The 20,474-nt window shown below is 43.1% G+C and overlaps 3 protein-coding genes and 1 long non-coding RNA gene across 4 annotated transcripts; 2 read left to right on the top strand and 2 right to left on the bottom strand.

The window, feature by feature from the left end:
* Positions 1–49: 49 nt before the first annotated feature.
* Positions 50–2,736, bottom strand: LOC105012981 (glycoprotein-N-acetylgalactosamine 3-beta-galactosyltransferase 1). The gene is made up of 5 exons (XM_010874185.3): positions 2,644–2,736; positions 1,612–1,786; positions 1,241–1,508; positions 395–809; positions 50–299 (listed from the first exon to the last, which is right to left on the bottom strand). The coding sequence occupies exons 2-5, from the start codon at positions 1,784–1,786 to the stop codon at positions 75–77; spliced, it is 1,083 nt and encodes a 360-aa protein (XP_010872487.2). The 5' UTR covers positions 2,644–2,736; the 3' UTR covers positions 50–74.
* A 308-nt stretch (positions 2,737–3,044) lies between these two features.
* Positions 3,045–16,767, bottom strand: LOC105012980 (RUN domain-containing protein 3A). The gene is made up of 11 exons (XM_010874183.4): positions 16,456–16,767; positions 7,693–7,808; positions 7,298–7,431; positions 7,100–7,185; positions 6,887–6,976; positions 6,735–6,815; positions 6,444–6,609; positions 6,061–6,218; positions 5,424–5,543; positions 5,224–5,315; positions 3,045–4,359 (listed from the first exon to the last, which is right to left on the bottom strand). The coding sequence occupies exons 1-11, from the start codon at positions 16,560–16,562 to the stop codon at positions 4,217–4,219; spliced, it is 1,293 nt and encodes a 430-aa protein (XP_010872485.1). The 5' UTR covers positions 16,563–16,767; the 3' UTR covers positions 3,045–4,216.
* On the top strand, positions 10,678–14,846 carry LOC109616359. Its single transcript, XR_002197476.2, has 2 exons — positions 10,678–10,863; positions 11,739–14,846. It is a non-coding gene; the product is annotated as an uncharacterized LOC109616359 (long non-coding RNA).
* Positions 16,768–16,949: 182 nt separating the features above from the next.
* On the top strand, positions 16,950–19,850 carry rnf113a (ring finger protein 113A). Its single transcript, XM_010874182.4, has 10 exons — positions 16,950–17,218; positions 17,564–17,643; positions 17,730–17,828; positions 17,938–18,045; positions 18,203–18,312; positions 18,433–18,539; positions 18,656–18,745; positions 18,857–18,947; positions 19,131–19,237; positions 19,686–19,850. Exons 1-10 carry the CDS (start codon positions 17,116–17,118, stop codon positions 19,751–19,753), a joined length of 963 nt encoding a protein of 320 aa, XP_010872484.1. The 5' UTR covers positions 16,950–17,115; the 3' UTR covers positions 19,754–19,850.
* The last annotated feature ends 624 nt before the right edge of the window (positions 19,851–20,474 follow it).

Below are 20,474 nucleotides of genomic sequence, written 5' to 3'. Positions count from 1 at the left end.
AGGCTACCTGTGGCTTAATAGGAGGCAGACAAAAAAATACTTCAATGAATTTGCTTTTTGCTTTATATTATTTATTATAAGGGATTCCAAATGAAGCCTTTGTCAAATCCCCAGAAAGAGGTGAGCTGATTATTACTCTTATTCGTCTCAGTCGCTGTCGTTTCTCCTCTGGTCTTATGCAGTTTAATGCTGTGGCCACCCACTGGACTGAGACGGTAGAGGAAGTACTCAAGCATATACATTTGTAATGGCTTGCAGTAGTGGAAAGATACAGATGTTTTGGAGCAACAGTCAGGACCCTGACAGAGAGAGAAGTGAAACCCTGATTAGCCGGAAGCTCAATGTCAAATGTTTTTCGAGTTTTACATTGTGTGTGGAGGGTCTGCCTACTGACCACTTTGGTTGTGTAATAATTGTAATTGTGGAACCATTTGGGCAGTAGATCTTCGGGAGAGACCAGGGAACCGAGCCACAAGGGGTGGAAGGTTTCCCGGTTTTGGTGGTCCCTCGAGTCACCTGCAGGGACTCCCAGCTTCTGGAGGCAGGTGCCCAGCTCTAGGTCCTCTGGAGAGGTGGAAAGAGTGCAGGTGCCATTGTACACAGCCATGGCGTAGAGTCTCACAGCCTCACGGCTCAGCACATAGCCAGCACCACCACTCATGTAGCCTTGATGCACATGCTGGCGAAAACGTCTGCCTAGATATACAGGCCTGTTTGGGCTAAAGCGGGACAGGAGTAGGCGCAGGTTTTCCACAATCACATAAGTGTCGTCGTCAGCTTTGAGGAACCAATCAGCCTTGTCTAGGTAACTATAAATGGAAGTGAAGAGAGAGAGAGATCAAAAAGAAGGTACAGTTGTTCTCCAAAACCCACACATACATGTGTTTGTATGGACAAAGACATGGCACTAAGGATTACTGACAACACAACGAGCAGGGTCTGGTCATGTATATCACAATCAGACAGCTGTACATAGGTCAGCTGACACATTCTGTCTTCCATTTATCAATTCACGTTGCACTTAAAAACAGCACATACAGTAATAAGAAACATTTACAAATTCTCTAGCATTATCCATATACATTTCACCTAAAATCATCTGAATAAAGTTAACCTGAATAAAGTTATAAGAAAAACAATTGTTATTCATTTCCCAACATCCTATCACCACCATAATGAATGCCGTCCATCAATGTGACAGTGGGGGAAGGAGAAGATTCTCAGGTTTTAAGAGTATTACCTGTCATGCAGTATTTTGAAAGCATTAATGGTCTTATTGTACAGGTTTTCCCGTCCCTCCTCTGTTTCCAGGGCCAACACAGTCCCAGGGAACTTGAGATCCGGCTTAGAGCTCAAGAAGAGCAGTGTGTCACAGCGGCGACCCCAGGTTTTAACTATGTGTTTAGATCTGGTCCACAGTGTATTGGGTGAGGTCAAGACCCAGCAGAGCAGCCGCCCCGAAGAGATGGGGGAGGGGGATAATGGCGAGAACACAGCGGTATTGGCCACTGCAAAACATTATGGAGAGAGAGAAATAAATGTTATATTAGATGGAGACAGATATTCAGAGATGGTATTATTATAACTTCAATGTACATTAAGGAAACCCACCAGAGAGGCTGCTGGTCTGTGACTGCAGCAGCACCAGAGAGTTCTGAAACTTATCTGTAACTAATTTGTAGTAAGTAATGGCCATGAAACAGAGACAGAACCCAAATCCAAAGCCAGCACAGAACATAACATCAAAGTACCGGGAAGACTTTGACGTGCGCTTGCACATTGTCATCTGCAGAAGACAAAATAACAGTGTAATTAGTTTCCACTGCCCAATTTTGCCAACAATTGAAAAAAGATAATTCCCATGTAGTGCAACACAAATTAATAGAGTTTTGATAGAACAGGCTCAGTGCTGACACCATGGCCAAAAACTATATAATTATTTTTAATAATTTGGGTGGGACTACCTAGGGGATTTTTTTTAACAAGCTTGTTGATATCGACAGACAATAAATTCTCCGGATGGTAAATCCATAGAGATTACACACATGACGGGAAACGTGTTTTTGCCAATCCAGGACACAATTGAGTAGGTTTATGTTTCGTCTCCACCTTAAAACGATACTCAACAAACGATGTAGACAATTAAATATCCCATCACTAAGAAGACAATTCCTTAGTTGCATAGAAGCTGACATGGGCCCAATCCCACACTGCAGACTGTGCGGTCTTCCAGATAGCTAATCAACGTATTATTGTAATTGCCCCAACCCTTTGGTTGAAGCAAAAGATAACACAACAGGCGGGTTTCGCAATGTCAGATTAAGCATTTATTATTTTAATCTATAGGTTTAATCTCTGTAATTGAAACCGCCCCCGAAAAGGCAAAATCATTTTTATAATATTGTTTTCACAGTGCAGCAATTGTACAGTAGCCTAGGTTGCTGTCGGTAGTATAGCACAGGTTTTCTTCGGCCTCCTTTTGATCAGAGCAGTTAACCAATAGCAGCAGGATCGGAGATTAGAACGAGCAAACTTTCGGCTCCTTAGCCATACACGCCAACCACTATGCTATCTATCTCAAAATCTAATACCACCAATTTTAGCAGAATTTACTTAAAAAAAGGTTTATCATAAATCACTAACCTTCGGTCCTCCAGAAACAGCCACAGGTGATGCAGGTGCGCTGCACAATTAATTGATTTTGGGAAACAAAAAATGATTTGACCACCAGATGGTGCAATAACGCAACATTTATTATCAGTTGGGCCTGGGACGCTCGAACCTGTTGAGCTGTGGGAGTGTTTGTTCAGCCAGGCAAATAAATTAGTTGAAACATATTCGAATATGTTGTATACGGTGTCGTAAAATAGACCAAAATTTAACTCCGAACGTTAGCAACTAAAATGTTTAGTTTGAGTGAATAAAGTAGGCTACTGGTCTTCCACTAATTCCGCTACTGGTATTTAATACTGTTGAAAGGGTTTGGTGGAGGTTAAAGACACGTAAGCGCTATTTACCTCAGTCAAAGTATCACTCAAAAGTTATTGACATAACTAAACGAAGGCAGTTTATTTTAACACAGCAGAAGTAATTGAAGTCAATCATGTACATTTAAAAAGAATGAAAACCTTGACGTATAAAATTAATTAAAAAATACTGCAAGCTAAGTGACAACATGTAGTCTTGAAAGAACAGTCGTATGTTTATTTTTGGACGTTAGACATTTTTCACTTTCAGTCTTGTAGCAGCAGACAGTTTTTCAAAGTTCCATTCTGCGTCATCAGCTGAGTTGCATGATCTGTTCTAGCGATAGTTGCTGGACTCGCCCTGAAACTTTCTGCAGTGTGCCCATGTGGCCACAACAGCCATCTGACGTTGTTGTTGCTGCTGTATTTTTTTACTGAAAAAAAAACGGTGACACTGCAACACTAAAAGTGAGTGGAACATGATGCCTAACATGCCAAAAACACAACATCATTTTAATCAATTGCAGCACACATGAAAACATAATGAAACAATAATGGCTGATGACTCAAGCAGGTCTGGCAATTCATCCAAAACCCAGCATGATGGAGGGACAATGCCAATATCATTCTCACATGCTTCAACCACATACTTTATCTAGCCACTAGGTAGCAACACTCTCCATCCTCTCACACAGACCTTAGACAAGCACACGTTTTACTGCTAATGTCAGAATACAGTACAGTACTGACATGTAATGAGCCAATTCCTCGGGTGCAGATAAAGAGTAAAATGAGGAGATGAAAATGGAAATAAGTAAATACATATATTCTTTTAGATAGTTTTGCAGCTTTGACAAGACAATTAATTTGTGTCTAAAAGGCATTGAATTTAAAGGCCAACATTTTGACCTAGGAATTCACACAAACTAGTGAAAGAGCAGGATGGAGAGCGTGATAAGATGAAAGGGTCTGTGCCTCAGGAGGAGTACAGAAATAAGATCCTTCTAGTTCCATCTTTTATTTCATCCACACAGAAATCCAGAAACATTCAACAGCTTTTCTCCTGTATTTTTTTGGCGAAGAGCAGTTGGTTGGAAAAGGTTTGGTCGGGGAAGGTTCTGGTTTGGTGACGGTTTCCATAGTGTTGACAGCAGGTAGCTAGATGTTGGCCTATGCAGGGCCTCCAGGATGAGCCAGCGGGTGGAGTCTGTTGGTTGTCGTCTTGGCAGACAGCGTGGAGGTGGCGTCCTCTAGCTGGGAGAGAGTGCAGGGCTGGGCTCCATGCTGATGTTGACCAAACACTCGCTGGACTTGAGGCTGGACATGGACTTGCAGCTGGGGAGGGAGGCCAGAGAGCCACAGAGACCCATCATGGAAGGGGTGTTGTCTTTTCCTACAGAGGAGAGAATGAAACACAATAAAAGTCTGCCCCTAAAGCACGCTTTAGCTATGTGAATAACTGAAGCCCACCACACCACATCATTCAGACCTGACTTTGTATGTCTTCTTGTGAAGACGTGTGGACGCATTCCTCTCTATTGCTTTGTTCTGTGTGCTTTTGTGTTGGTTCATGTATGACCGTGGGTGCAATGGTGCACATATAAGGGAAAATTCACTATGCATTGCAATGCTCCTGCAATGCAATGCTACCTGTTTGAATAATGTAAATGTATGTTTTTATGATGCAAATGTGTGTTTGTATGATGTAAATGTGTGTTTGTATGATGTGAATGTATTTGTATGATGTAAATGTGTGTTTGTGTAATGTAAATGTGTGTCTGTGTGTTTGTATGATGTAAATGTGTGTTTGTATGATGTAAATGTGTGTTTGTATGATGTAAATGTGTGTTCGTATGATGTCAGTGTATGTTTGTATGATGTCAGTGTGTGTTTGTATGATGTCAGTGTCGGAATACTGTATGTTGAATGGATGATGTAAATGTGTGTTTGTATGATGTCAGTGTGTGTTTGTATGATATAAATGTGTGTTTGTATGATGTCAGTGTGTGTTTGTATTGTGTCAATGTGTGTTTGTATGATGTCAGTGTGTGTTTGTATTGTGTCAATGTGTGTTTGTATGATGTCAGTGTGTGTTTGTATTATGTCAATGTGTGTTTGTATGATGTCAGTGTGTGTTTGTATTATGTCAATGTGTGTTTGTATGATGTCAGTGTGTGTTTGTATTATGTCAATGTGTGTTTGTATAATGTAAATGTGGTATGATGTCAGTTTATTTGACAGACAGTAGAGCACCAACCTGTATCCCTGTTCTGTTTGTTGTCGGTCTTCTGTGAGTCAGAGTTTATACTGCCTTCAGCAGACAGCTGCTCTAAACTGTGGAAGCTTCTCCTGAATGGATGAGTGACATCATGAAATACTCTTACAAAACCATCTTCAATGTAAAGAATGTCAAAATGACACGCAGGCATTCATTCTGGCACAGTAGAGGGGGTCTACCTGCGGAAGAGCTTGTCATCCCTCTGGTTGTTGTAGCCCCTTATGGAGGGCCACTGGTTGACCAGAGGGATGGATGGATCCTTAGCAAGGTGGGAGGAATCACTGGGGATGAGGGCAGTGCTAGATGGAACACATGTAGAAGATTAACTCGAAATAGCACCTGATATCTGATGTGCTGCACACGGATTTGGTGTATTTGGCGATAGCCTTTTAAATTAGAGGCAAAATCCAACTTGTTTCAGGTTTCATTGAATGGATAAACAAAATATGAATTCTTATTTTCAGTTGTGTGTTTATATTACCAATTGGGGGAGTGTATATCCCAAAATGTGGACTAATATTAAATAATAGCATGTGGAAGAATAGGGTTATGGATCTTAGCTGAAACAGACAAGCTTTTTAGGGAGACTGGGAAGTCTTTGGTCAAAACTTGGTCATGTTTGTTGTCACTTGCAAAGCACATTTGTTGTCATTCAAAATGTGTACATTCGTAAAGACATCAGTATATGACCTAGTGGATTGGAAAGTTACAGGGGGGCAGAATATCATTGGGATAGACGCCCAACCCCAACGGAATACTGTATGTTGAAATCAAGTTTCATCTATGTATACTTGAATGCGTGCCCGGTCCTCTTACAGTTGTGCTTGCAGCTCCAGTACTATGGCCTCCAGCTCCTTCTTCTCCTGCGTGCTCTGGACACTGAGCTCCTCCAGCCTGGTGCTCAGCTTCTTGTTCTCCATCTCCACATTCTTCAACTGGGACTCACGTAGACGCACTAGTTCCTCCAGGTAGCCCTGCACCACAAACACATAAAGGTGATATGCAGACAGACAGTGACAGGAGACTGGAAACATTATAGGATGCCATGTTCTGAATACTCCAAGAGTACTTGTAAAAGTCACGTAACTGTAGGCTTTATTAAATTGGGGCAGACAGGATGGGGCAGTCATCCGCTACACTGCATGCTCAATATTTCTGCTATGACAGTTGTCAGAGTTATCAGAAGGTCAAAAGGTCACCTTCTGGGCATATACGATTTTGAACCTCTGCTCCATCTTGCGACACTTGTTCCTCCAGCTTTCTTCGTCGGTGACCAGGGGGATGTAGGGGTGCTCTGGGACACTCTCGTCACTGGCACTGCTGTCCACACTTCGCCGGTCGTCCTCGTCGCTCAGGTAGTCGTAGCTTCATGTGCAGGGGACACAGCAAGGGTGTCAGGCACTTTAACACACTGTAGGCATCTGGTTTCGCTGATGATAGCCTAGCATGAATTGGGGAACGCTGGGGCAGTGGGCCTGGGGCCGTCTCACCTCTGGCTGAACTTCAGGTAAGGCGTGTAATCAATCACTGCAGGGGACTTCCCGTCCAGCGCCTCCCCCTTCAAGCAGAAACTGGACAGAGAAAGAACGGTGAACAAGACAACAATCAGACGAATAAGAACGCAGTGATTCCGTGGCCTCACCTGAAGTCTATGGCGCTGAGACCGATGAGCATCCCTGTCAGGACAGTGGCTTCCTCTCGCAGCATTATGGCCCCGTCATCATAGAACCTCCTGCAGTGCACATCCTCACGATTAGATTTGGAGCCATCGCTTATTTTATTCTTTTTAAAACAGGTATTTAGTAGAGTAGACGGGGTTACTGGTTTTTGTTACAGTAAAATGGGTCCCCCTGACCTGGTTGTCCTTGTGTCTTTCAGCGCAGTGGCCACATACTCAGACAGACGCTTCTCCATCAGCGCCACACGAATCCACGCCCGACCCTGCGAGAGGGGGGGAAGGTGACAGAGTGAAAGAAAGAGGGAGGTGACTGACCGCTTAGGGATTTTAATCAGTTGCTGGTGAGACACAAATACACACACACAAAGTCCTTGCCTTGGCGCGTGAAGTGCTGATATTCTCAATGTTTTCAATGCTGGCAATGCAGTTGTTCTGCACCTTACTGCAGGCCAGTCGGATGTAGTCCCAGAAGCTGCGCTGGCCATCTGAGCTGAACCAGCTTCCTGGACCTTGTACAAAGATTAAATGGACAATGAATCACCAACATGGCATACACGGTGTCCCTGTGGCTCCACACAATACAGCAGAACGGCTTAGCATACCACACTTCAACATAGACAAAACCGACTGAGTTGAGCTTCCTCATCTGGGACATTAGAACCAGTATTGTATGCTAATAGGAATGTGGAAGTCCTGAGGATGAGGAAGTCCTGTGTTCTGCACCCGAACTGAATGTCAAGGGACAGCCTGTCCCGGACCTGTAGAGTCACCTTTAAAGCGCTGGCTGAGGATGTGTTCCAAGATGGCAGCAAAGTTGACGAACTCCTCGGATGAGTCATCGATGGGCTCGGCTGTGTACTTCTCCAGGAGAGTCTTCACAGAGAATCTGACAGAGGAGAAGGGAGATTCAAATAAGATAACTACGTATTTGCGTAAACCATTACATTGCACTCTGTTGAAAGTGTAATATAAAACCCAATAGCAAGAACACAGGCGTGGACAAATCTACTACTGTACTTGAGCTAAACAATAGTGGAGAGTTTTTTTGGTGGGGGGAACAATGCCACTGAATGGATCTGAGGTCAGCCCCAGTTGTCTTATGTGTAACACAATGCCCCTCTTCAGATGCTCCTCTACACTGCAGTGACAACAACACAATTAACCCCCTTGTCTCAACCAATGGGAGATGACACGGTGGTCAGCGCGGCAGCCTTTGTCCAGTATGGACCCCAAGGTCCTGTCCCTCCCTTGGTCTGATCTCTGTAAGGAACCAGCCGACATCAGAGTATGACCAACCCCCCCCCCCCCCCCCCCCCCATACATGGTGGTCAGATCTATTTAGGGGAGATGAAGCCAGTGATTTAGTTTGGCTGCTGACCTTGAGATCTCACTGCTCACACCACTGGGAGCTAAGAGCCGGAGGCTATGCTTTGGCTGCAGTGTGAAAGCTAGAAGTCAGAGTCCAGGCACAGAGTAGGGCTGACTGCCTCTTGTTCCATGGGAAACACTAGCATCACAGAGGGCAAGACTGCCCTGGCAGTGGGCAAGACTTCCATAGCCAGAGGCAAGACTACCGTCGCGATGGGAAACACCTCCGTCTCCAGGGGAGTGACCACCACCTCCATGGGGGACTCCACCATCAGCAGGGAAAAAACCACAGTAGCTCTGGGACGTGCCAGCTTCACCAGAGGAACAACCACCACCTCCTTTAGAAAGGCTCTAATGCCAAAGCGCAGGACCACCTAAAGTCAATGGACAGGAGCTCAGACAACAGGGCCAAGACTCCCAAAGCGACCAAGCCATCAAAAAAAGACTTGACTGAGGAGGAGAAGGAGGAGGAGGAGAAGGAGTGGAAAACCAGCTTCTCGTCCAGTAAGACCACTTTCACTAAGGGCAGGATCTTGATTGTGAAGACTAAGTATGCCATCTCCTGGGGTAAGTCGTCTGTCTCCTGGAGCAGATCCACCATTAGCCTGGGAAAGATCACAGTGACCATGGGCAAGACCTCCGTGACACGAGGCCAGACAACCAGCTCCCTGACTACTGTCACCTTCACCCGCGGGGAAGGGTCTGTGTCTGTGGTCAAGTCCAGCCTCACCAGGGGCAGACAAACGACACGGAACATCTACTGGGATTTCCACTTGTGATTATTTTGTACGCTCCCCCTCAAAGCGTATGGATTTTTATCTGGTTAGTTTAGCAGGTCAGTAGTAGCTGAAATCATGTCCGTAGTCAATGACTGCATGTGTCTAATCGATGAGCAGGATTTAAACAGCTCAAGTGTCAATGAAGCATAATGTTCTAGAAGAAGAAAACAATTGTATTGTGTCTTTTTAAATGAATCCCACATGAGAGGATTGTTAAATGTGTTACGGATCTAACAGGCGTGAAATCAGATGAGTAACATGTTCCAGAGCCAGACGTTATTCAAATGTGTGACAAAGGAAATGAGGTTGGTGGTGTGTTGGCTGGGAGGGAGGGAACAGGAGGTGGTTAGCTGTATGTTGAGACACTACATAGACAGCATGTCATCAGTGTGCTGCATAACAGAAACAGAGAAACTCAGTGGAAAGTCTCTGAGACAAAAATGTAATGTAAATGCCCACTTCATATAGTAAAACAACAATTGTATGCTGATTCAATTGGTCTATGTTTCGTGGTTGCATACATCACAATAACTATACTGTGTTCAAGGACAGTCTTTAACTAGGAAATGTCTGTCAAAACTGATTGATGTAACCTGTTGCTTATAAATAACTGTACTTCAACACTGCTTTGTTTGATTTTTTTTTAGATATAATTTTTTTTGCATTATATTCAAGTAGCGTAATAGTAATATTCAAGTAATATGATCATATGATAAGTGAAATAACTCATTATTGGAATATAAAAGTTGACGCACACAGACACTTGGAACATTATGAGCCACACCCATTTGGGAGACTGAAGTCAAGAGGCATACTGCACATTTAAGAAGAGGTCATAGGTCACGGACAGAAGACATGAACACTACCTTGCCTCCATCACGTCTCACACATGTTCCGTTGGGTTTTCGCACAGAACCAAGGCTTTACAATCAGGGAACACGGGGAACAATGCCACAGAACCAAGTGATGTCACCACAGACTGTCCTCTGGGCAACAATGTCTCCTTCAGCCGCTCAGCAGAGTGCCACTGGCCGTGGGACAATCACTCCACTGTCCCTGGCCCCCAGATAGGCTACAGCCACCTACGACTGCCTCTGTCCATTCACAGGAACACATGGGTGGTATGTGGCCTTCCAGAGCCCACGTCTACTGGCTCAACGAAAGCATTATATGTGACACCGGGGGTAGCGCTATCTACGCTTAGCATTCTGGTCTGCTCTGGACTCTGGCTACTGTTACTGTCCCTGCCTGCCTAGCAGGGTGTACTGCATGAGAGTGCTATGCGTTTTGTCGAGTGATCCCCAGAATCCACCGCCTCAGCTAGGTCTGGAAGACAACCATCTCAATGGGCAACACCAGCATCACCGAGGGGAAGACGGCCCTCTCCCTGGGCAACACCACCATCAAGAGGGGCAAGACCAAGGTCACCATGGGCAACTCGTCCATCACCAGGGGCAAGAAGACCACTTCCCTGGGCTCGTCCACCATTGCCACTGCCAAGACCAAGCTGACCATGGGCAATGCCTCCTTCAGCAGGGGCACCACGACAACTTCCTTTCGAAAAGCGTTTTTTGCCAAACGCAAAACCCTTTAGATGAGTTGGGACCTCATCCCAGGGTGGGGGGACTGGTGGCTAACACAACAACAACAACAAGACCACATCAACATAGGGGACATATGGACATCACTGCAACTCCTACACAGGCTTTATCTCAATTGACTTCTAAAACACTGGATTATTTGGCTTTAGACCTTTTACTTTTTCGATCAAAACGGATTTTATCAAAGAAACAGGTCAGTGGTTATTCTTAATTTGATGTGCTGTACATAAGCAATAAGGCATGCAGGGGGCAATATACTACACACCTGTGAGATGCCTTATTGCGGTTATAAACTGGTTACCAACGCAATTAGAGCAGTGGAAAGTCCTGCGTTGTCATACCCGTGGTACACAGTCTCATATACCGCGAACTCTCAGCCAATCAACATTCTGGATTTAAAGCAACCAGTTTATAATCATGATTATAGTGTGGGTCACGTTTTGTGCAGAAGTAAATACCTGTTATGCATGTTACAGCTGTTGGATATCCTATTCAGTTGGATAGAAAGAAACTGAGAACATTTGAGCTGCTATTTTGTTGCAATATTCCAATGACAATTGGGATTATTTATTTTTTATGTCAACAGGTCAGCAGAGATTATAGGATGGTCTTCCAGATTATAGTATAATCAGTTCAAATGGAATTACTATAAACTAATATAATACTGTGGTTGAAGGATTAGAATTTGAAATTTGAAGGGGGAGTTAAAGAGCAGGAATAACTGGCATACCTAATATGCTAATAGATTGAGTGCCACAGCAAGATGCTCTTGGTACGATTTGACACTGAAAAACAACCGCCTGGCCTAACTACAAACGTCTTTTGTGCCCCCACTCTTCTCTTGGCTCTCATCCAAACCCACTCTGAGCTCTCCTCAAATGTTCCCTTGTTCTTTTCTTCTCCTCTTTCTACTGTACCACATTCAATAGCATTCGTGATCAGGGTCCTTTCATTTGTCCAAAATAATCTTGGTTGGTTAGGATTGACCGCTCTCAATCTGGATTTTCTCTCTGCCCCTCTTTGTCTGACTAACGCTCTACCTTGTCACCCCTCCCCCTGTCTTTCCAGTTTTGGCCTAGCCATGCAGAATCAGCAGACACTGGAGGATTCCTCCCTGACCTCAACCTTATGGAATACGGCCGGTCAGATGGTGTGTTTCACGTCATCTCCTGGCAGTGTTTGGACCTGAGGGGCTCATAGGGGAGATGGGTTCAGCCAGGGGAGGACATCCAAGTCATGTGACTATGTGCCATGAAACCTCATGGGAGGATATAGTATTAGTTCATTTATTTGCTTAGATGGAGAGATTACAAAAGGTTATGACCAACAAGATGCGCAACATCAACCCATGTGGGGAGAGGAAGGGTGAGCCTCACTTCTCAGCCAAGTGAATGTGAGATGAACTAAGGGAGAGGCCAAGTGGATATGAGATGAACCAAGTGGATCATGGACAGTGTAGGTAGATTGGAAGGAGGATGTGAAGAGAACAATGTAGGTGCTGGGCTGGGAATAAATCAAGGCAAAATTCATAATAATAAAGATGATATGGGATGTGATACGAAAGATAAAGCATGTCAGGACAAGAGGACCAAAAGAGAAAGATTGCAATGAATGAAAAGTCGGTCTCCCTTTGTATAGCAGGGTATATTTATACACTGTAATCTGAAGTGTTTGGTCCTGCTGGTAATGGTCACATTGCAATGCTAACTTAACGTGTTTATATTCAGTAACGCAAAAGCCACCTGTAGCAATAAAATGCAAGAACATTCTGGAACTTAAAGGCAAAATGAGCAGACAATTAAGCTGAAAAGAGCACCAAGATCTTGACCCGTTGCGATCATCATTTGTTATTGTAGCAGTGCTACTACTACGAGAACAATAAACAATAGGGCAGGCACTTCTGAGCGGGTAGTGGAGGAGTGGAATCCTGACGTTGAGAAGGCAAGCGGAGAGAGTTATAGTAGGGGATCATTGTGATAATATACGAGACCATACTGTCAGCAGGACCATACTGTCATCTCTACAGTCAAGTGCTCTATGCCCATCGTGCAACACTTTAATATTCCTCCTTGGAATATTGGAAAAGAAACAGTAATGACACATTCTCCCCAGTCACACCCACAACAACTGAAGGCCTCAGCAGACGAAAGACTCTTTCTAATCAACAGCCATTTATTTGCATTGAGCTATAGGACCAGGACCTCCCAGTCGTTAACTGTCTTATTCATGTTTTCTTAGGTTCAGCGTGTCGGCTCCCACAGTGTTCATCCAGTCACGGACCTCGTCATGAGCCCTTATGGCAGAATACACAACTACAAAGTCATATATCCAGTAACATGGTTCCCTACTGTTAGCAGTTGCACGTTGTTTAGCCCCAATTGGCTCTACATCTAATTCTCTCAAATGAACGAAGTACCAATGACGCTATGGTCCTGCCTTGTAATAAAAACACATGTAGCCTGTAGCAACAGCTGTACTGTTATGAAAGACTTTTACGTCATGATTGACATTTTATTATTATTCTGGGCATGATGAGTACTTATAAATGAAAGCCAGCTTAAGGCATGAGTGGTGTCTCCTTCTAAAGTTGATTTTTTTTCTTTCTCAGGACTTGTAAACACATCAAATTAGTAAATGAATACATGAGACTTTTTCACATGGAGACTTTACCAGCTGGACCATATTGTATCTATGATCTATGTTGATTTAACTACTAAATGAAGTCATTTGACCCAGGAATACGCCAAGAATTTCCTGTGATGTTGAGAGTATTCCAAGATTTTCTTTAATGTACTGTATATTGCTGTGCACGGAAATGTCTGTCATCAAAATAAGTTCAGTCAATGAAACATGATGTTTTGGGGAAGTCACTTTAACACACCAGACCACTGCATTTAGGAAAACACTCTTGATCTAGGTTCTGGTGTCCATATCATGGATCACTTTGATATGTGCCATTATAATGTGTTGAACTTTTAGTATCCCCAGGGCCTATTATATCTGTATAGGACTAACAGCAACCGTGTTAATGACTTGGAGTAAGAGCTTTGAACGGGACTGTGATGCCAAGTTACCCAAAATCCATAATGATCCCTGATGACAGAATTTACATGGGGATTAATGGACTCTGTGTCCATTAGTTCAGCAAAGATCTATGACACAGTATAAACAGATTCAAATGCAGTGTTCAGGAACAAATCTGTGGGATAATAGATCTTCACAAACAGGTCCCAAGACAGGAATATGGATCTGGATTGGAAGTAGCAAATCCAAACATGTTAATCTGTGTGTGCTGATGTATGATAAACAGTGAAGGACAAGTGGTGTATGTCATATTGAATATATACACGTGCGTTAGTAGTAGACGAATACTAACGCTTGAGCAGGTGTGCTAACTGAGTACTAATGTGGGCTTTGCTGGAAGGGTTGGCTGATGATCTGAAAATAATTGTGTCCATGTCAGTTAAACCCTTATCAAGCCTCAATTACTCCTGGCACACTATTTCCAACAAGGCAGCCCTGCTGATAGTTCAGCCGAAACAACAGAACACACCACCGGCCTGACTGAATGAACAGCCAGAGGCCTTGAAGTCACCATAAACATTCCCATCTTTTGTCAACTTGAACACTACCTAGGACGAGGGGCATCACTGGCCAGCGCTAGCAGTTTGCCACCGAACATGGAAATGGTTGGCTGCCTGTCTGGCTGCAAAAGGGGCCCCTGAAAGGAACAGCCAGTCTCACAGCGCAAGAGGGTGTTGACAATGACACAGATGCTTTCAGACAGTCAAAGCCTGGGGGGCGGGGGGTGCATCAAACTTATTCCTTAGCTCTTATTGAAAATAATTTCAGTTTTTCCCCCCAAGTAGAAAATAATGTATGATTACCATTACTGACGAAAAACTTTTGGTTTTAGTTTTCTGTCTTCTGTGTCTCTGTTTGTAAATGTCTCAGATTAAAATGGTATTGGTCAGCATCTGAAAAATGACCAAACTGAAGCCAATGTCTCTTTGTTCTCCTGTTAATCCTTCTTGGAGTCTGAAGTCTGTCTTCAAAAACATCCTCCCCCTTTCAGTCATGTTCTCTGTATGTTCTGTGTTTTATGACACTGTATGTTCCACTAAGTGCAGCAGAACCCTCAGCAGAGAGGTGTAGTAATAAAAGGGCTTGATCATGCTCCTGGAGTTTATCATTTGTGTCTTTAATCATCCATCAATGTTGATGTCATTCGATTGAAAGGATGTAAAGACATCCATTCTTTAGTGACATAGTTACAAACCCCATGTCTACCGATACTACAAACAACCTTTTCAGCAAATTGGGTCTGATTAGAGCCTTTGGGAGCTTTAGTGATGTCACTGTGCTGGTATAGAACAATGTCTCCCTCAGGAGATCAATGATGTGTCCCTGTCCTAACAGCGGGACAATGGCTCTCCTGACCCCACACAATGACAGAACACATTGGACACATAGAGTGCCTCCCCGGATGTGTCCACATCTCATCAGAAGGGTTCCCACCAATAACCTTTTCACATTGCTAACATACAATCCATGAATCACAGATCCACACGTTTCTGAAGCAACAATCCAGGTTCTGTTTCTAACGGAGCTCCTTCTATGAAGATGGGGAAATAAACCATGATGACTCAGCATGGCACATGTTGACACAGTGGGACGTGAAGATATAAAGCGATGAGGCAGCTCAGATGCAATAGAACACAGATGAGATAAGTATGGAGTATTTTGCAAAAACACACTAACACTCTTGAAATGTTTTTGGAATCCAGGTGAATGGAGTAGGTTCCACAAGACCTATATCAATTGCACTGAAATAATAGGATTTTCTTATGTATGAAGTGTGTAAATTAAGTTAGCACGGAGCATGTATATGTCAACATGGTTCTACTAGACAAATAATCTGATTGAATTCACACAACAACCAAGGAAAAGGACTGTCCCACAACTCACACCAGCAAAAAAGTATTCACAACAGTTTAAGATGTGTAGATATCAGTTAAACTGGTAGGCTATAGAATGACAGGCATTGATATTATAGTCATATATATTTCTCTGGGACCAAAATCCTAGGGCAACTGGTTGTATTCCATTGGGTCTTTTGAATATAAACTGCGCTGCATACCTCAATTCAATGTCCAGTAATAAACATAATATAGATCTGTGATGTCATTTTTCTTAAAGTATCACATTTGTCACCCGTGGTATATACTGTCCATGTAGATCCTTGTTCTAAGAAGGTTGTCGTCATTGCTATAATTGACTAGAGCCATTCTAAAGAAATGCGCTCTCAAGCATAGGCCTCACACAGCCATTCAATCCCGTGTCCTTTCAAATAGGCCGAGATAGCGGTGAAAACACAGCGGGAAACTTGTCCATTTGAAGGTGAAACCACACCTGTGCCTGTTTATTTACAAGAGCTATCTTTCGCTGTTAACGTTATTTTTCATTATAAGACAAATAACAGCATACAACATATAACCATTATTATGTTTTCTTTGCCGTACGGTTCTGACTAGAGCAATGAAATCAAGACATTCTGGCTTTCTGGATGGTTTTCTTTTGGTTTCTTAGGAGAACGCATTACTGAGAACAGCAATTGTAGAGGTCCCACATAAATCGAACTATTATTAATCAATGCGGCGATACATAATTGAAACGCTTATTTAAGATACACTGCAACCTAAACACAATTTGTTTCGCTACATCAATATTTTTATTAGCATGACATGACAACCATACGAAGCTCCTGCACCACCTCGTTTTTTACCTGCATACGGTGATTAGATTTTTTCGCTCCACACTGACGCTCCGAGAAGATGCTTTTTTCGATGTCAAACCCATAGCCATTGCTTTTCGGACAGAGTCGGACTCCATTCAGCGGCGTCAGGAGCCTTCGGGCAGCCCTGCACCACCAAGACCCCTCCCTCCGCAAGCCTATACCATATATTCCGGTGTCCGTCCTGCGCGAGAAGCAGATAACGTAAGAGTGCTATGTATGTATGTCGACGTACTCACGATTGACCATCGACTTTTGCAGGGAAAAGATAAAATATAAAATAAAAATAAAATACCGTGTGCAGTGAAGACACCCAAAGCTGAATCAGCCCACATAACATAGCCTATATTTTAATTAAATCCTACATCATAAGATTAATTGCTGTTGTATCCTCATCAATGAGATAATGACTGCCTTTGGGAGAATATTTAGTTATGCTTACACATATGTGAACTTAGTTACTTACCTTACCTATAATGTTATAAATAAATTCCAATATCGCCTGCCTAGCTGACTGTTTTAAACTGTACAGTAGTGTAGATAAATGGCCACAAGATGGCACGATGTACCTAAAGATTTGTGTGGCTCCTTGAAGCTAGAGGTCGCTCTAAAATATCTGTGGAGTTGTTGTAATTGTAGGTAGGACGAAAGATGGCGGAGTCAGAGGAACCCAAAGCAACTTGCACCTTTCTATTTAAAAAATCGAATAAAAAATTCAACGCTAGGAAGAGAAAAGCAAGTGACAGCGACAAAGGTGAGCAAGACTCTTTGGGTCCAGCTCAATGTTATATGAAAAGTACACCAAGACGGCAGTGTGCGTGAAAAACATCTTGGACGTTACTACTACTCTACAACAAGCTAACGATGTTAAAGTTAGCGAACTAACCAAGCTAGCAAGCTATGTAGTTATTTCTAATATATACATAATTCGTCTATCATGAGATTGTAATTATATAAACATAACGCTACTATTAGCTATTAAACATCTAATTGGTCTAAATTACCAATGCAAGGGACTCACAATGTGACACTGTCTGTAAACATAGAAATGTCCCCACTCCCACGATGACGCTGTACTCATTGCCTCCAACGGTTTTAGATGGCAACAGTGACGAAGACAAGAATGCCGTGGTCAGAAGGGACAGAAAGACTGGTTCGGTGAACCCTATGATTCAAAGGGTAACTCCACACGACTACATACAAACCTCTCGCTTTATACTTTACATTTCATAGTGTAAAAATAATGGTTATTTGTTGCTCCCCAGACGAAGAAAGCAGAGAGAGAGGCGGTGTCATCCGGTGACAGCGATGAGGAAAAAGAAACGAAAAAAATCACTGTGGCTTACAAGTCTACAAGGTCAGCGGTGAGTTCATTTGAAGGACCTTCTCTGTTTTGTGGTATAATACTATACCTCTGTTTTGCTTCATCCTGTATAAAGCTCTCACTCACCTCCCTCTCTGCTCTGTGTACAGAAACCAGAGGGTCCAGATGACATGGGAGCAACTGCTGTCTATGAGCTGGACACTGCAAAGGACAATGACGCTCAGGCTATCTTTGAGAGAAGTCAGAAGATCCAGGAGGTAGGAAATCAGTCTGTAGTGGGAGGAGCCTGGTCTCTCTAGTGTGTCTATATTTGAGTTTTGTATCATTAGCATTCTTCCCTGGTGTTGTTACATTGATCCGCCTGGCTATGCCAGTACTTATTAATAAGAGCCTTTCTGTCCTCTCCTTCACCAGGAGTTGACTGGTAAAGAGGACGATAAGATCTACAGAGGAATGAACAACTACAAAAAACACATCAAGCCCAAAGACTCCACAATGGGCAATGCCTCCTCTGGCATGGTCAGGTGTGTATGCAACTAAATGGAGCTCATGTGTAACTGATAAAGGTTGAAATGTCTTGCCCAAGTTATGTTATGTTTTTACTATGTGTTTGAATATTCATGGTTTTCTCTATTGTTTGTCAGGAAGGGCCCAATCCGGGCCCCAGAGCACCTTAGGGCCACAGTGAGGTGGGACTACCAGCCAGATATCTGCAAGGACTACAAAGAGACTGGCTTCTGTGGCTTTGGAGGTGTGTGGAGCTTTGCGGAAGGCTGTGTCTAGCTCTGTGTAAGTCCTCCTTTCCCAACTTCATTACCAGTGGAAACCTCTAACCGTCTCTTTCGTGTGTTTCTTTTACACTCTTAGACAGCTGCAAGTTCCTCCATGACCGTTCAGATTACAAACATGGCTGGCAGATCGAGAGGGAGCTGGACGAGGGCCGCTACGGGGCCAATGGTGAGTTGACAGGAGTGGAGAAACAAAGGCCTGTGTGGATTTGAGATGACCATGTTGGAGAGCTGGCGCTTGTGACACAGCTGTTCAATAACGCACCTGGTGTCTATGTAGATGAGAACTACGAGGTGAGCAGCGATGAGGAGGACATGCCCTTTAAATGCTTCATCTGCAGAGAGTCCTTCAAGAACCCCATCGTCACCAAGTAAGACATGGCCATGTACATTTCAGTCATTGAGTAGATGCTTTTATCCGGAGCGACTTAACAGTTAGGGGGGGTTGTGAAATTATGTTGTGAAAGGCATGGCCCTTCAGTACACCTTCACTGTTAAGTGTGTAGAGACACTTCCAGCAGTGATTCACTAACCACTCATGTTGTCTCCTGCAGGTGTCGCCACTACTTTTGTGAGGTCTGTGCTCTTCAGCACTACCGCAAGTCCAAACGCTGCTACGTGTGTAATGTCCAGACCAACGGCGTTTTCAACCCAGCTAAAGGTTAGGATTACATCAGCTGTGTTCAAGGTCCCAGAGTGGGCTGTGTAGATTGGCTAGGCGCCGTGGGTTGTTGGACAGGGTGGCCTCGTCTCGCTCTGACTTATTTGGTAGGTCAGGCACCTGCAACCTCATTAATGGTTGTGGGCCTTTCTGTGTAGCTGGTGAGTACTTCCTGGTTGAGCAAGCAGTTGCAAATTGGACTTTATGATATTGGGAGGGGTAAACATTGTTTTAAACCAGTGAATGGATTATTGCTTATTTAGTGCCACGATCTACCTAAGCTTCACTTTGGGCTAACAACATTTAAATAAAGCTATGCAATGCAAAAACTCATGCAAATTGGGTTGGACAAGCCTGTAAGCAAAAGAGCGAAAATGTAGGTCATTTTGTTCAAGGTGAAATTATTTCCAGACTGCTGTAGTCCTAAAAGTGTGTTTTCTCTCTCCAGAACTTGCAGCCAAGATTGCAAAACATCAAGCCATGCTAGACCAACCACCCTCTGATGAAGATGATTAGCAAACTGTTACTACAGTTAAGCCCAAAAGTATTCATACCCATGCCAAATTTTGAGCCATAGAGATTTATTTTTTTGACCAATAGGTTTCTTCTGACTGGAAATGACAAACAAGTAACAAAACACAGTAAAACATTGTGCTGGAGATACAAATGAATAATGTAACCATTTTTTTAAAATTTGTTAGGAAAAATACCCTTTGAAATTGATGCAAATCTTTGAGCAAATGCAAGTTTCTATACAAATGAATAACATAACTATCTTTTTTAGCCATGACTTGGAGTTGATTAGTAACTGACTAGAGAACTACTGCTGTTCTTAATTCATAGGTGATTAGAATGCTCTCTCATGGTGGAAATTACAATACCATTTTAAATGGTATAGAAACTTGCATTTACTCAAAGATTTGCATCAATTTCAAAGGGTATTTTTCCTAAAACATTGAAAAAACTGAAATAGTTACATTATTCATTTGTATCTCCAGCACAATATCTTACTGTGTTGTCACTTGTTTTTGTCATTTCCTGCCAGAAGAAACAAATTGGTCAAATAAAAATTCACTATGGCTCAAAATTTGGCATGGGTATAAATACTTTTGGGCTTAGCTGTATATATACACACAGTCTATCAATCTCCTCCCCAACCCCATTAGTGTCATGGTTTTAAGTCTCTTGTTTTATTGTGTCTATGTCAAGTCTTTTGGAATAAAACTAGATTTTGTAA

The sequence above is a fragment of the Esox lucius genome, chromosome 11, assembly GCF_011004845.1.
Source record: "Esox lucius isolate fEsoLuc1 chromosome 11, fEsoLuc1.pri, whole genome shotgun sequence".
NCBI lineage: Eukaryota > Metazoa > Chordata > Actinopteri > Esociformes > Esocidae > Esox > Esox lucius.
The sequence above is the reverse complement of the archived record's forward strand: the minus strand, read 5'-3'. Positions and strand labels throughout refer to the sequence as shown.

Excerpts from the sequence above, each read along its gene's own strand:
- LOC105012981 (XM_010874185.3), bottom strand. The coding sequence starts at position 1,786 with ATGACAATGTGCAAGCGCACGTCAAAGTCTTCCCGGTACTTTGATGTT. Across the intron at positions 810-1,240 it reads TTCAAAATACTGCATGACAG|TTACCTAGACAAGGCTGATT; the intron begins GTAATACTCTTA and ends TTCCATTTATAG. Across the intron at positions 300-394 it reads ATTATTACACAACCAAAGTG|GGTCCTGACTGTTGCTCCAA; the intron begins GTCAGTAGGCAG and ends TCTCTCTGTCAG.
- LOC105012980 (XM_010874183.4), bottom strand. The coding sequence starts at position 16,562 with ATGGAGTCCGACTCTGTCCGAAAAGCAATGGCTATGGGTTTGACATCG. Across the intron at positions 7,809-16,455 it reads AATCTAATCACCGTATGCAG|ATTCTCTGTGAAGACTCTCC; the intron begins GTAAAAAACGAG and ends CTCCTCTGTCAG. Across the intron at positions 6,816-6,886 it reads CTCAGCGCCATAGACTTCAG|TTTCTGCTTGAAGGGGGAGG; the intron begins GTGAGGCCACGG and ends TTCTCTGTCCAG.
- rnf113a (XM_010874182.4), top strand. The coding sequence starts at position 17,116 with ATGGCGGAGTCAGAGGAACCCAAAGCAACTTGCACCTTTCTATTTAAA. Across the intron at positions 17,829-17,937 it reads ACAAGTCTACAAGGTCAGCG|AAACCAGAGGGTCCAGATGA; the intron begins GTGAGTTCATTT and ends CTCTGTGTACAG. Across the intron at positions 18,313-18,432 it reads GCCTCCTCTGGCATGGTCAG|GAAGGGCCCAATCCGGGCCC; the intron begins GTGTGTATGCAA and ends ATTGTTTGTCAG.